The 16,630-nt window shown below is 39.4% G+C and overlaps 1 protein-coding gene across 3 annotated transcripts in view; it reads left to right on the plus strand.

Annotated features, from left to right (window-relative positions):
• cadm2a (cell adhesion molecule 2a) overlaps window positions 1–16,630 on the plus strand; it is a 209,510-nt gene that overhangs the window by 149,050 nt on the left and 43,830 nt on the right. For all 3 annotated transcript variants that reach the window (XM_068331827.1, XM_068331829.1, XM_068331828.1), the window contains one exon: window positions 10,790–10,939. In XM_068331827.1, coding sequence (XP_068187928.1) covers window positions 10,790–10,939 — 150 coding nt within the window. The remainder of the gene's footprint in view (window positions 1–10,789; window positions 10,940–16,630) is intronic.

Below are 16,630 nucleotides of genomic sequence, written 5' to 3' on the forward strand. Positions count from 1 at the left end.
TTTTTATTGATTGTTATAAAAAGTATTTTCTTTAAAGAACTGAAATTAAAGCAGGGATGAAAAAATGTATTGAACTCCAAAATTAAAACCCAAATGCGAATCTGTCATGCAACAGGACCCACAACAAGACCCACATGCAGAATTACAGGGCAAAACAGAGGGTTTAATCCCAAATCAGCAAAGTTAGTTCATTTCATACTTCAATATCAAATGATTTAATTTAACCAGAAGTACAGAGATGTAAGGCTGAGGTAAATCTGGAAGGAGGCACAAATTAAGGTCCAAAAATTGAAAAACATACAAAGGCGAGCTACAAAGCAGAACGGAGCTAAAACAAGAATCTGGCAGAGGGAAATGCAAACAAGGTGGTGTTAATATTTAGGTAAATCAGAAGCAAGCAACCAGGGTTTGACAGAATGACTAGGATCTTCTTTCACTGATACTTCTTCATCATCTATGAGCTGGGATGGAAGGCGAGGGTAAGCAGGAAGGGCATGTGCGCTGGAGTACGTTTGCTTGACACACGAGACATGGAAATTGGGATGGATTCTCTGTAGGGCCTGAGGCAACCGTTAACAAATAGCAGATGGGTTTATAATTTTAGAGATGGGAAATGGCCCAATAAACCTGGGAGCAAACTATCTGGAGACCACCCAGAAAAGAAGATCCCTGGAAGACAACCAGATGTTTTGTCTAATCTGGTGGCAGTCTGCCTGTTCCTTTTGACAGACTGAGGACCACAGGAGTTTAGCATGGGCTTGTCGCCCTATCCGGTGAAAGTCTTGTTCTCTTGTGAAGGTAACAGTGGGGGTTGATAACCAAAATTGACTTGATACAGGTAGGGCGGTGTAGATGTAACAGGCAAGGAGTTGTTAGTACCTACCCCAATGGAAGGACCTGACTCTAGAAGGAAGGGGTTTGACTGAACATGTAGTGGAGGGCAATTTCCATATGTTGATTAGAATGAATAAATGATTAGCCCTCTCTGTTTCACTGTTCATCTGTGGATGGAAGCTTCTTGGAAAGTTCAACTGATGCACCTATAATTTCCAAACATCAGAGCTGAATTGGGGTACACTGTCCTAGACCACAGAGGAAGGCAGTCCATGTTGTCTAAAAACATGATGCACAAAAAGTTAATCAGTTAACTTAAGCTGTGGATGATTTTGGCAGAAGAACATAGTGCACAGATCATTGAAGAAATGATCATTGAAGAAATGATTCACAATACTAAGGATCATTGTGTTGGGAGGCCAGTGATAAAGTCAAGGATATGCAGCTGGAGGACAGTTAGATGGTTTGGCCTTAGCAGTTAGGGCAAAACATCTGGTGGAGAATGACTAAGGTGTAGTGGCAGGCAAATCTGGACACATGAGCCCACTGAAGGGCCCGTGAAAGGACAGACACAAGGAAAACAGCCTTCCCCTGGGGTCATTACCTCGGGACGGATGTTGACAGAGGGCCTCCAATACCTCTTGCCCAATAAAATACTGGGCAGTGGCAACCAGACAAGATCTGGGCAGGGTAGTGGAGGCTTGGGAGGATTGTCTCTCACTTATAAAGCAGCGTGACAAGGCACCAGGCTTCACATTCATGAAATATGGGCAATGAGAGAGAGAAGTTGAACCATGAAAAGAAAAGGTCCCACCTTATTTGGAAGATGCTTAGCTGTACGCAGTCCAAACCAAGAACTATGTCTGTGCCCCCTCCAACAAAGGTCACCTCTCCGACCAATTCCAACTTGACTGCCAACAACTCTCGATTACCGATATCGTAATTTCTCATAGTGGAGGACAGTCGTTGCAATTTGTCACCCCTTGAGGAGAACTGACACAGGATGGCACCCACATCAGTGGCATCCACCTAAACCAGGAAGTGGAGCTGAGGATCAGATGGGATGAAAATAGGTGCAGTGGTGAACGCTCTTTTTTTAAGTCTACTGAAACCCTCTGCAGCAGCACTGACCAGGACCAGGTGACATTGGAAAACGTACGAGTAGTTAGTGCGTCAGCAGCAGTGTTATAATTACATGTGAACTTTCTGTTCAGTTTTCAAACTCCAGAAACCTTTGGAGTTCCTTCCGGGGGTGGGTTGAGGCTACCCTACCACCATTTTGACTTTGGCAGTGTCCACCTTGAACTACCCTGCTGACACAACACATCCCAGAAATTATACAGTGTCACTGGGAAATTCATACTTTTCAGCCTTGAAGTAGAACATAGCTTTGCAGTAGGTGCTGCAAAACCCTAGAGAAGAACCTTTACATTAACCATCAGCAAAAATAAGCACATTTTTGTATTGTTAAGATTCAAAATTGCATTGGAAAATTGAGATGGCTTGCAGCAAAGGGTAACAGGCTCTACAGCCCCATAAATACCATGTCTTCTTCAAAGAAACCTATGGTCAGTAGCTAGTCCTTCTGGATTACTTAATAATTCTACTAGTGACCTGATTACTTTTACCATATCTGTTATTGGTTGGTTTTGTGATATATTGTAATGCTGTGCCAAGCGAAGCGAGCAAGACGCCAGACTTGAGGGATCCCAGAACAGAGATGTTAAGAGAACACATTACTAAAACAGACTGTCAGACATTTTTATGATGCATCTTTTGAAAAATATCAAACAAATAAATTAATCTATTGGGCTCGGATTTTTGTTTGCTCAGGTTAAGCTATTCTTTGCTCCTGAGTATTTTCTCTTCAAAATAGAATGCTGTATATATGCTTGCAAAAAACATTTATCTTTGTACGGAAAGTCCCACGGAGTGCTAAAAAAATGAAGCACAAAAATAACGCTGCGGTCTTCCCTTCCTCCTCATCACCATCCTTAGCTCTAGCAATGATAATAGCAGCATCAATATCACATGTTTCCCCTCCACACTTAACTCCGCAGGGTTTCCATTTTTCCTGCTGTGTCTGACAGTGTAATTCATTTAAGTCATCCCTCTCCAGGGGCGGCATCCAGCTACATGTGTTTGACTGTAATATCTTCACTCATTCACTGACCCCTTCATCTCTTAAAAGGCCACCCCAACCTGGCTGTCATTCTTTTTCACTATGACGGTATAGGAAATCCATTGTGCTCTTAGTGGGGGAACAGATGTGTGGATCAGAGTCAAGCACATGCTCCTCTCCTGCCTTTCTTGCTATTATAATAAAGCTGTTGGTTGGGAAACACAACAAGCCAGATAAGATTCATGCTGATCTGTGGGCTGATAAAGGCTCAATTTACCTCAAAGCAGCAATTCAACAGTGTATGTGTGCGTGTGTGTGTGTGTGTGTGTATGTGTGTGTATGTGTGTGTGTGTGTGTGTGTGTGTGTGTGTGTGTGCGCATCTTTGTGTGCATAACTAAGATTGTGTATGCAACTGAGGGGTTGGGTAACTGGTTAATGGTTTCTTTGTCATACAGTCATTTTTAAATGTATGTTATAGTACCGCCAATCATTTTCTGTGGGACCATAAATGTTGATTTTCCTGTTTAGATTAGATCAAGGTTATTTCATGACAATGTGCCCAAGGATGGACCATTTTTTTAGCCTGTATTTATTTGGCAAGTTGGCGCCATTTGAAGTATTTCATCTACGCAATGAGGGAGAGCTTATTGTTTGACGTCCAGGGCGACATTTACTCTGTGATCTTCATTGTCAGCACCAGCACTGAATAACGGCTGGAATCCGCATTAAAATAGCTCCATAAAGTAAGCCTGACACACACAAGTCAAATTATAAGCACTGTTGTTAAAACTATCACTTTATGCTCACTTGCAAACCTCCCCCACAACACCAAGCATTCCCCTTGATCACTCTTAAATGAACATTATCTGTCAACACATCACCACACATTAGAAAATCAGACTGTGGCGTGTTGATTCGGGGAATTTGGGAGTTTTGTGGCAGCAGTGATTAGTCTGATTTCCCTCCTGAATGCCACTCCAGTCTGCGATCATCCTTGTCTCACCCTGTGTGAAAGCATAAGAAATGAATTGATTCTTGGGATGAAAAAAGGAAATGAAGCACATTTTTACTCCACATCAGCTTGAAGATATTCAGAATTTCAATGGTAGACAAGAAATTTGAATTCCCTGATGCTTTTATGACATTTAATTCAGAACACCCAACGAAGCCAGCTAGTGCTTAGGTGACTGCTAATATTGCTTTGCCCTTGCTTGGCCTTATGTTCGGAGTGGGTATGTAGATATAATCTACGTAGCACAAGCTTTGTCTTTTGTGTCCTTGTGAAGCTATAAATAAGACAGACATTGCTCGGAGTTTGAAAATTTCAACAGGACATACTGAAAATAACATTTAATACTTTTAAAATTAAGTCAATTATGTGTAAAATAAACAGAATTAAAGCACACAAAGAAACACTTTTATACCTGCTCAAATTTTATGCATAAATCAAGGCAATATAATTTGAACCTGCTTTCTGCATATCTAGCAAACATCTCTGACTCTGTGAGGAACACATTCTTTTGTTGAAAAGAAATTGTTTAAGAAATTGTTCTTTTGTTTTTTGCAACAGACTCAGTCGTTAACTACTTTCTTTCCTCGCGTTCACTTATCTGTCAAAATATGTACTTCTGGCCTTATCTAAATCGCCTTTGCTCTCAGCTTCTTCTGCCTGCTTTTACTGCCAGAAAACAGAAGATTATATGCAGTATTTATGAAGGCCAGGTTTGCCTCAGCCATAAAACCATGAGATTTTTGCTCTTGGCGGAGAAAGGATACTGGGGTCTCTAGCCGTCCTGGATCTCAAGGAGTTCAGAGCTCAGAGAATGGGCAGGGGTTTGTATCCCAGCGAGAAAAAAAAAAAATTATATATATATATATATATATATATATATATATATATATATATACACACTGTATATATACATATATATACTGTATACATATATATATACTGTATATATACCGGTATATACTGTGTGTATATATATATATACTGTATATATATACTGTATGTATATATATATATATATATATATATATATATATATATATATATATATATAGTATACATCTATTTTTGCAAAAAATATATAGAAGATCCTGCCATCATGGAAGAAAGTTGTTCAAACCTGTCCTTAAACACCTTTCACACCCCAGATGCTTGGAACTGGATTCTCACTCCAGGGGTGGAGTTGGACATAGAGATAGCAGCATCAACAGTTGTCCAGTCTAATTACTGTATGTAAACTGTCACAGCCAGCCTCTCTGGTGACGCATAATTATTCTCATATCTCAAGATCAGAAAAGTCCTTAGGTGGTTGTACGACAGCAGTGAATACAAAGCAAACTCCGCCCTCCGCGGGGGCTATATTCGATTTGCTCACAGCTGGAATCTTTAGATGAGATGTGCTCACACACTTTACACACACAAACACACACACACACACACACACACACACACACACACACACACACACACACACACACTAAAACTGCACACATTTTATTCAGAAAAACAAACAGAGCAGACAAATAGAGGATGCTATTTGCATAACGGTAAAATGATTTACATACATATTTCCAATAATTATATTCATAGCTTTATTACCAATTTGACCAGCATGGTGTCTAGAAAAGATAGCGTTGTAATTTTAAATTCTCTATTTGTGCCTCCATGTGTAGTCATAAAATATTTTTTTGATAAACAGTAGCGAAAAGAAATAGGTAAGTTACTTCCTCACAGAAAATAATTCTTTTTCACAAAAAAAGTGAAAAAGAGGATAAGAGCTGGTGCACAATTCTGCATCCAACTTCTTAAAATGTACCGGAGGTGTTTTTCAGATAATGCATACGTCCTTAAATACAAGAAAACCAAAATGATTTCCTTGGTGATGTAAATGGAACTTTGTCTCCATTCCAACCAAAAACCATTCTGTGTGTTTTTGATTTGGTTTTTCATTCCTTCAGTACAAAATATTCTGTTTCGCAGAAGTCAGATATATGACATGTTCTTCAGAAATATGAAGGCGTTTGTGTGAAAACTGTCACAGTGGGAGGAAGAATTCCGGGGCGAGGGCAGACAGTGATGATGCACTTGTCTAACTCATCTTTGCTGCTGTTCCAGGAAGTTACTAGGAACAGATTGTGTGATTTTTTTTTATAAAAATAAAATAGTTTTCCTACTTTTTTTCCAGTATGTGGAACATGCAGTACATTTATATTTTTATTACAGTGTGTTTCTGCTGTAATGTTTTATTTGTGCTCTAGATCAGTAAGGAGGTTGTTTTTTTTGTGTGTGTGTCTCTGCTCAGATTTTTTTGCTCAAGAGCCCAAACACACGTCACCTTATATCTAAGCTCCAATACCAGTCATGATTAATGATCACCATGTTTGCCATACTGTTCAATGATTTAGAAGTGCTTCTCAGTGTCTTTGGAAGATGCAACCTTGGACGAAGAGGCTGCTGTGCTTATGTGACACGTATTTCTAGTGGAATACTGGTGTGAAATCTAAAATCACACACCGCGAAAATAAACAAAGGCAGCAGCAAAAATAAACAAAGGCAGCCAAGAGAAGGGTCTTCCTTGTGGCAGTATTGTGTGATCTCTGTATATAAAGGGCTTTAGACAGCGCTCTGCAATCAGCATAGACTCTACGTGCTGAAATTGTATGTGGTTTGGAATGCATATTTTGAGTCATTATTACAGAAACAATAGCCTGAAGCCTTTTTATCTAGAATTAAAAAATAAATAAAACTGCTAACAAGATAATGGAGGGCAGGATTAATTAGAATATAAATTTAATCAAACTAGTTTGGAAAAGAAAGAAGAGGAACAGTAAAATTATGATCTAAATGTACTTTTCTATATATAATGACAATGTGTTTACCACCTCTACTGTTTGCCTAAATTTTGTTCCTCATACATTCACACAAGTTTATGTATTGTAATGATTACGAGCGCATCTATGTGTGTATCTGATTAATGTGTGACTGCAGATGACACAGATGATAAATGCCATAATAAATCTTGATATGCTGGAAACAAAATTTCTGGAATGAATTGCAATCTGCAACTGCAATCCCAAGTCTGCATTTATAAGTTACAATTGACTTAAAGGTTAATTAGCTCATCAAAACACTGGGCAGCCTCTATCTGTTTGTAATCCTGTATTCCCAGCCATACATATCTCTACAGGTCAGTTGAGCTCCAGTCCTGGTATAAAGGTCAGTAGCTCCAGGCTGTTTATCTCTCTGCCTGCTTCTTTACTCGTTTTCTGTGCTTCTTGAATGCCTAAATAAGAATGGTTAGCAGACTCAACTTCTCTTGCTTGAAAGGTCATGTCAAAGAGGAGACAGAAGGAATCCACAATACTCTTCTCAATATTATTTGTCCGGTAGTTTATTTTTGGTTTAATGTAATGTGTGTCTGGATGTGGTCTTCAAAAATGAAAACGTGTAGTAACTGAAAGACATATATTTGTGGGTTTTATTATAAATTGATCATTTGATGAGTTAGACATTTCTTTTATTTTAATTTATTTATTTTATTGCTACCATACATAATTAGAGGCACAGGTCTAAATTAGCCCATGGCTTTGCAGTCAGCTTTGAAAAGTCCTCACCCAATTCATGATACATAAAGCAAAGCTAATTTCATTATATCCTCACTATATAATGCCGTGCGGAGGAGGACGTTGTTGACCTGGCTTAGCCTTGGCATGTCAGTCAAAGTGGAGGGCAATTAAACTGACCCCATTCTCAACGAGAGATCGAGAACAATTGAGCACAAAGAAGAAGGTAGGATCAAGATAAATTTGAAAGAGCATCAGGAGACAGAGAGAATATTAAAATGAGAGACTAAGAAAGTGGAAATGCCACCATTCACAGATCAACCAGAGGAGGAAGCATGACACACACAGAGGGAGAGGAATAGAGAGAAGAGAATTGAGTAGAATGGAAGTGAACTGGAAAAGACAGAGCAAGAAACCTAAAGTAGGAGAAAGCGGCAGAGTTGAAGTGAGGGAGGGGACCTAAATTTAGACATGGAAATCAGGAGAGAACAGCTGCTTCCTTCCCTCAGGAGATACATTAAAATGAGGTTTGGGTGGCCAAAAGGAGGATGGGAGAACCTACTCCACCGGCCAATTAGGCTCACAGAGAGCACTGCACTGTTCTAATATAACCATCACTGTTGCCCCTTTGGCCCCTCTAGTCCCACTAGACTGTGCAGCAGCAGACACTCAGGCATGTCTGAGGGTGAGGAATCCCCAATTATAGTTTTGGGGTTTTTTTTGTAGACCAAAGTAACACTGGAGAGAAAAAGCAATAAAAAAAAGCGACTTTGATATTTTTAATGTTTTTGCCCCAGTGAGTAAACTCGCTAGGTGTCATGAGTCTCACCTGCACAACAGATTTTCACTAAGGCACTTCTATTTTATCATTTTGGCAGTAATATAAGAAATATAAGTCACCAATTCATTGAATATGGTGATATTATGTGTTGCAATACTGTCAGTACTGACTCTAATTTTCATTCAAATAATTAAGCTTTGTAGAGAATTGAAACAATGAACACAATTTTAAAAAAACACACACAATATATTTATTCATAACTCTTTTAACGTGTCATATCACAAGATTGATGTCGATGGAAAAAAAACCTTCAAAACACATCCACACAGTGATATGTATTTGTAAATGCAGCTACATAAAATAACTACTTTAATTGGGGGAAATGTTGTTCTGTTGTTATAATAAAACTTGCGTTTTCTTGTTTGAAAAACAGAAAATTTGAAGCTCAACGTAGCAGATTATGTTTTCAGGCATGAGAACAGTTAGCACAAGTTAACATATCCTCAGAGTGTTTCTGTCTTTGTTGAAATTTTTCACTCACACTTTCCCTGCAGTAATGAACTAAAATTTTGCACTCATATTGCAAATTTACAAAAAATACTCATCACTACTATGATAGTTGACTTCCTTTTGTGGCCAACACAAAGGAAATAAAATGTATCACACCAGGCTGCATGTTATCCAACCGGCTGTGTGAGAAAAATGAGAAAAAGTAAGTGATTTAAAGAGAGAAAGTAATAAAGAGAAGCAAGGGTGGGCGCAGGAGAAGTGCAAATCGTTGGCAGATCATGCCTCATGCAAACCGTTCATGAATTAAACATACTCCCAGCCCCCCTAGCTCTGATCTATTTTTCTTCTGTTTCCCTCCTATTCCCTCTGTCTCACACATGCATGATTAACCTTGAGGGGCCTTAATCAACACTGGAAGTGACCTGTGGCCCTTGAAGTACCTCTCTTTACCTCTCCTTTTTTTCTCCTTCCATCCTCTTACCCACTCTCTCCTCAACATGCCCTTCACCACTGGTCTTTCAGTAATGGTTTTCCGTCATCACCTAACCCCGTAGAGGAGCACTGTTTCAGCGTTAATGCTACCTGTGAGTCATTAGCTGATGTAAAAACGATCACCTGCCAAATATGATCTAACACATTTGAATGGAAAAGCATCAGACAGAAACAAAAACATTTGGCATTTCAGAGCTCCTCATTTGTAAATATCTTATTTCTTTCTACTCTTATGATTCTGTATTCAGTTTTATGATCCTTTCCTCAGGGGGAATGGTGGCTTAAGACAGGAGTGTTAGCTTGGGATGAATTATCTTTCTTACCTAAGCTTGTATTCTCAGTCTTTAAAACCTGTCCTCCAGGGATGTGGGCGGGGATAGATTTATGGTTATTATTATTTACTTGCTTACAGACTCCCTCATACACATACAAGCAATAAACCACACACAAACATAGGCGCCAAAGCAAACGATTGCGTGTGAGCTGTCCAGACTCAGAGAACCAGCCGTAAAGGCGACCTGTCCATGGTGCTGAAATCCAACAGGACTCGACAAGACAGAACTCGTCTTTCTTTCTCTCATTGAATGCAGGCATTACACACACCTGCATCCACACACACACACACACATACACACACACATAGACAACACCACAGAGAGTGGTTTTTAATTGTTCTTTCTTGAGCAACTGAGGCTTCGGTGTGGGTACCGCAGGCTTAATGTCGCCTGTATGTTCCGTGAAAGGGTCCAATTTAGTGCACAGCAGTGAGTGGCCACTGTGTTGTAATTAAGATGTAGGACTTTTTTTCAAAGAATACTTTTTGTCCTGTGGAATCATGAGGGGCTGGTTCGACCTTCCAGTGACTGAAAACTCTTTCTTTAGTTTTTTCTCTTTTCTTTCTTTCATTCTCTTCCTTTCTTTCTTTCTTTCTTTCTTTCTTTCTTTCTTTCTTTCTTTATTCATTCATTCATTCATTCGTTTGTTCATTCATGTTCTGCACCCTCTTCATCTACCGTCGTGGGTCGCGGGATGCTGGAGCCTATCCCAGCCAACTGGGGGCGTGAGGCTGGAGACACTCCGGGTGTGACGCCACATATAGACAAACAACCTGGCATGCACACATTCACACCTACTGGCAATTTAAAGCCGGCCAATTCGCCTAAAGCACATTTTTGGAGGTGGGAGGAACAGAGGGGGACTTGAACCTAGAACCCGCCGTGCTGTGCGGCAACAGCGCTACCCACTGCGCCACCGTGCCAGCATTTATTTATTTACTTACTTACTTACTTATTCATTTATTTATTTAAAGCATGATTTAATGCCTACACTGGATAACATTGCATTTATCTATCATATTGTATATGATTATCCTTGCAGTCACTTGAAATGTCTCATATGATTGAACAAAGGAAAATTACAAACTATTAAATGCATCTCTCTCCTAACACGTCTCCCTCTCTTATGTGTCATGCTGCAGGCATCAGCGGTCAGTACCCTCTGGTTCAGAACATGACGGTGACAGAGGGGGGGACCGCCAACCTGACCTGTCGAGTGGAGTATAATGACAACACCTCCCTCCAGTGGTCAAACCCAGCACAGCAAACCCTCTTTTTTGGGGACAAAAAAGGTGAGTTGGATATTGACAGGAGCACCCACATGGCAGATGAAGCCCAGCATGTAATATGGGTTTTAGTTGCTGACAAATTAAAAGAAATACAGAATGTATGCATTCCTATTACAAACACTCACAGATACATGCAAACATATGTAAAGGACACACATTTCATAGTCAAAATAGGAATGACCTGTCTATCTGATTAGTGGTTGCTGTGTAAATATCAGAATAAGCAGATTTCTGTGACAAAATGCCTGATGCCTGTAGAATTTAATGTGAAGAATGTGGATACAGGTGGAGAACTGAGTGGCTCAAGGTTTTCCTCACCACTATAATAACCTGTACAAAAACTAGCCACGCTGAGAAAATCAGCGAAAAGATTTATCAAATTATGAAAAAGAAGGATGTGTCAGCATCCAAACGAGGCACCTAGAGTTCAGGGTGAATTTGGTTCCTCTAGCTAGTGGTCCAATAGAGAGGCTTTCCAAAATATAAAAAGTATTCACAGCTTTGCATTATGAGAGCATAATATACAGGATTGAGATGCAAGGTTTCACAAGGTTAGATCGTTATGAAGTTGTGAACACATTTCTAAATCAGTCATCACAGCCATCTTAAAGTCTGATGTAACGTGATCAGCAAGCCAGCGAAGCAAGGTGAATACTGGTGCAATATGATCAAATACTTCTCATTTTAGTAAAGCTTTCACCTGCAGCAATTTCACTCATCTGAAGATTGTTAGCGGCAGCGCGCAGTAGACAAGACGACAAAGTAGTGCAATAAGGTAGGGCAGCAGCAGTGACAGACAGAGAGGGAGATGGATTATTGTCGCAGCTCAAATTGTACGCCAATTTGCAGGATGTGTTGATGTTGACGAGAAGCAGGCCTATCACGGGAGGATTCTGTGTATGCAGCACAGCTAAATTTACATGCTTGGAGCAGACTGACTACATTACAATCAAGGAAAGTTGTTAATCAAATTTTAAATGATTCGAAATCATCTATTTTTACCACAATTGTTACCAATAGTAGTTTGTTTGCATTGTGTGTTTGGATACGCTTGTTGGCGCTTGTGGGCTTCAGGTTTGTGTGCTCCAAATACATCTGAGCATCTGTGCTTATTAATAGTCCAAATATATGAATTTTGGTGAGACTACATGTTGTCACAATAACTGTCAATATTGTCTTGACTTAACTGTGAATCCTCAGCTTATTATATATCATGAACAAAGAACATCTTCTAACGGAGACATTCAACAACTTTATATCATAACATTCCTTATCCTGGGAAACAAACAGCCTGACGGTAATATAACCTGCAGACAAAGCTCCCTTTTCTACATAATAAAAGAAAATACATTTTATAGCAGAGACTTGTGAAAAAATTCCATCCACTCAATGAAGGTAAACCTTTATCTTTGCAAGCATTTATTGACACAACACTGCACATGCACACACACACACCAAGACACCAATGTTTTAATGGCTAGTAAGTACAAAGCATTTATCCCTGACCTTTCACACCCTCTTCAGTAAAGTCCCCATAAAGACGATTCATGGGTGTTATTTTGTTGGTTTATGCCGGCTGACATGATTGCACCCTGTGCATCTCTCAGCTGTATTAGACAAGTGTAATAGAGTATGAATCACACTCTCTTGTAAGTGTCTGGATTAAGCACATGTGGGATTTCCACAGTCATCCTCCATTATCCGTCCACCCAATGGGCTGCTGTGTGTGTGTGTGTGTTTCTGTGTTTGAGTATTGTGGGACCGTCTCTGCATATTTTTTTTTTTGTTCATGTGCATGTTTGTGTTTGTATCTTCTCTATTTTTTTGCATCCAGTAAATGAATACATTCATGCGAAAAGCAACAATTTTCAACCATTCATATTTTCACTTACCTGCCTTTTTTTCGAAAAAAAGAGCAGCGTTAAAAAGCTGCACTGAGCATCAAATTCAACAGTTGATGTTCTCTGCAGGTTATTCCATATCACACCAGGGGTCGGGCTTGGGGGTCTATTTCATGGCATTTACAGTGCAGAGCTCTGAGATTGGAAATGAAAAAGCAGCCAAGGACTCTCTTATTATCAAAAAAGCCAAGGGATACCACTGAGGCCTCAGAATTGCATTGCTGTGCTGTGCTGTGCTGTGCTTTGCTGTGTGTGTGTCTGTGCGTGTGCGTATGTGTGTGTGTGTGTGTGTGTGTGTGTGCTTTGGGAGCTCTCTTGCTGAACGTGGCAAATTCAGATGCACATGCTGATGGGAGTGCTGAGATGGTGAGTGTTTCCAAAGTGCCACTGGCAGTGTGAGAAAGGAAAGATGTCTCTGCTGCAAGCGCTTTTGAGCACAGTAGGTTTCAGATTAATTTTCCTGGCTGCCTATTGGGAAAAAAGAATATTGGGATTAGGGCAAACACACAGTTCCTCAAAAATGCAAGTCTACCTTGCCAACTTTTCCAGTACTTTGGCCTGTTGCATTTAGTTGTATGGGAAGGAAATCTACTTTCTTCAAACTACTGTAAAAGATTTCATTGAAGTATTTCCAAAACGAGCAAAAGGGCAGTACAGGTTTTCTGAAATGTAATTTCATTGCAGTCTAATTAAAAAGACACTGCATAGAAATTATCAATCTTCCAGGGGTATCATGCTGAATAATACTCCAGATTTTTGAATATGCAGGCAACAGAATCTGCAGTGCCTTCTAATGCAACAGATTGCCTGCAACATGTGCCTGCCTGGTGCATGTGTTGCGTCTCCAAGAGTGTCACTTACATCCCCTATTAAAGTCAGCCACAGAGCATTAGCATAAACATATTGTCTTTTCAAAGACAAATGCAGCAGCTGTCGGCATTACAGTCCTTTGAGTGGTGTTGTTTCACTGGTGCTGTTGTTTAATGTCAGGGCAGAGGCTCACCTCTAAGCTGTTTAGTCAGATGAAAGAGACTCCTCTTGTCTTCTGTCCTCTCATAGGCGCTCTGATGACAGTGAAGAGTTATTTGAATTTCGAATTAAGTTGCTGTTCCCAAAGCTGATAGTTTTGTCCTTTCCGTCACTTACTACTGAGGGAGTTGAGCTTAGAGAGTTACAGAGAAGAAAGAGAGAGAGAGAGACAGAGGGAGATAGATGAGCGCTGGGCAAGAGGGATTCTCTCTTTTCCCAGATTGAACAGAGGCTAATATCATTTTACAAATTGCTCTTTTGGTTTTGTGTAATTCAAGACTTGATGATAGCTTTATTTCATGGATTGAAAAATTTGGCATTGAAGCATAATTGCAATCTATTCATTTTCCCCATGCTAGAAAGAACCTATGTGTGTAATTACTTTCCAGACACCTATTAAGTGGACTCATCGTCTGTAAGCCATGGCTAAGGTTTGACATTTAAATCATTTATTCCACATGGTTGCTGTAATTTGCCAACCCTTTTTTTTTTATCCCATTTTCTCACCCACATCTGTATTTTCATTTTCAGCCTATAGGACACTGTTGATCCTTTTCTTTTTCTTTAATTATCTGTCCACCCCTGCAATCCAGAGACTGGCAAGATTTACCTGGTTTACCTGTCCAAGCATTATAACGAATGCTACAGCATGCATTTAGTAGACCTGATTTTATAATTACTTCATCCCACGTGTGACAAATGCAGCTTCACACACACAAAATCTTTCATATTAGACAGGTTAAGGGCATTCTGTGGGATTAAGTTTAATTCATGATTCATGATAAAAGAGTAGTTCTTTGTTCAAGGTCAAATTTGATCTAATTTTATCCTGGAGAGTAAGTTTTTCCCCCACAGAAATAATAATACTAATAATAATTAAAAATATTGTCCAGCATGCATATATTATGTATCTCTCCCACTCATTTATTGTAGAGAATAATGAATACTTAGTTGTTTTGTTGTTGTTTTTTGTGAAGAAATCAAATTTTACATTCATGTGCCATGAATGAGCCTTATATGATATCAAATTAAACATGTCCTATCCACTACATAACCTTGTGCATCATTTAGCTTAGTTACTATAATATTCTACCATAACCCATTGAATTGAGTATTTTCTTCTGCTACAACTTGGCAATGAAATCATCTAAATGTGAGTATGGCTTGCACTTTTGCAACAATATGCTTGTTGCAGAATAAAATGCAAATTATGGAGCCTCATCTAAGGTCTTAAGTTAAATTGGTTTTGTCTGACTGATGCACTTGTATACTAAATAAAATAAGGACATCGATGTTGCCTACTACACATTGCTGGGCCTTTCACACACACTATGCCATCTACAGACTGGTTGAACCTGTTTGAGCATTAAGATTAGTTTTATGGGTCAGCTGCTAAGGGTCAGCTCCCCATATTTAGGACCCTTAGCTGCTGAATTTGAACCTATTTGTATACTCAGATGTCAAATATCCAGCTGTCTAAAATACTTTGGAGGCTGTTTGCTTTGGTGTATATTTTTGCGGTTGTATAAGTCCACGTACCGTGTGTGTTCACCTGGAATGTCAAGCGTCCCATTTTCTGTGAAATCATGAAAGATTTGATGCATTTTGAATGTCTTTGCCTGAGCAATTCAAGAAATAGGCTTTTAAAAATAAAAAAAACAAAAACACCTGGCAGATTTTTATTTAACACATCTCAGAACTTTTTCTTCAAACTTCTCTTTACAGCAAAGTTAAACTTTTGAGACAGCCATCTTATTTTATTTCCTGGAAGACTGCCACCGTGAAACATCTTTTCGTAGCGGTCTAAAAATTGCTACGGTGTTCTTTCTGATAGAAAAATACTTGACTGTAAATCTCCAAAGATCCCTAACAAGTCCCCTCTCCCCAAGACAAGGACCATAAAACATGAGAAGGAAGTGGAAAAAGGAGATGAAATGTAGGCCTTGGTGGGATAAAGGAGGCGAATTAAGGAGGCATTTTATGAAAGCGTTTAGACACAGTTATCACATCGAAAAGACAAGAATAGTTTTCCTTGACCTTGAGTGTTCAGCATCTGCTTCCTTTGTTATATTTCTTTTTAGATGTCTATCTTTGACTGAAACATTGCAGTTTTGATCAGAAAACTCTTTGTCTAACTAACTACTGTTTTCATTATATTCAGAGTTACAGACAGCTCTAATAATTAACATTTTTTATGGAGTTGTCATCGACTGTGAGTGTTTGCTGTGGATCAGACAATCCATTGTGAGGCAAATGTCAGCTTTGTTTGCTGCATGGCTTTAAAGCAGGTCAGGTTGAGAGAGAGAGAGAGAAACTACATTGTCAAACGAAGCAATAGATCCAGTTATTACCACCATTATTAGGAGAGCCACTTATCAAATGAGAGGTGCGGAGAGAAGTACCTGAGGCAAATTGGAATAATTAGTTTGCTCTTATAAAGACCGGCATATTCTTTCTTCCGGAAAAAAAAGTTGGAGCACAGAGTTGATGATAAGAAACTTTTAATAACATTTCATAATAGAATAGAAATTCAATGATTGCCAGCATTATCAATAGGCACTGAGATACGTCTCCATAAAGATTACCTACTTCTTTTCATGCCGGGAAGGAAGGCTGTCGCAGGCGCCTTAGAATAATAAGAAAGCCTCCTCCCTGACCGGCTGCTCTCCTGGTAAAGTAGGACTGCCGGTGGTGTCCCACTGAAATCAGCATGGCAGGTAGAAAACCATTACAAAAAATTGTACAAGCCAATTACTGTGTACAG

The sequence above is a fragment of the Antennarius striatus genome, chromosome 13 (genome assembly GCF_040054535.1).
Source record: "Antennarius striatus isolate MH-2024 chromosome 13, ASM4005453v1, whole genome shotgun sequence".
Lineage (NCBI taxonomy): Eukaryota > Metazoa > Chordata > Actinopteri > Lophiiformes > Antennariidae > Antennarius > Antennarius striatus.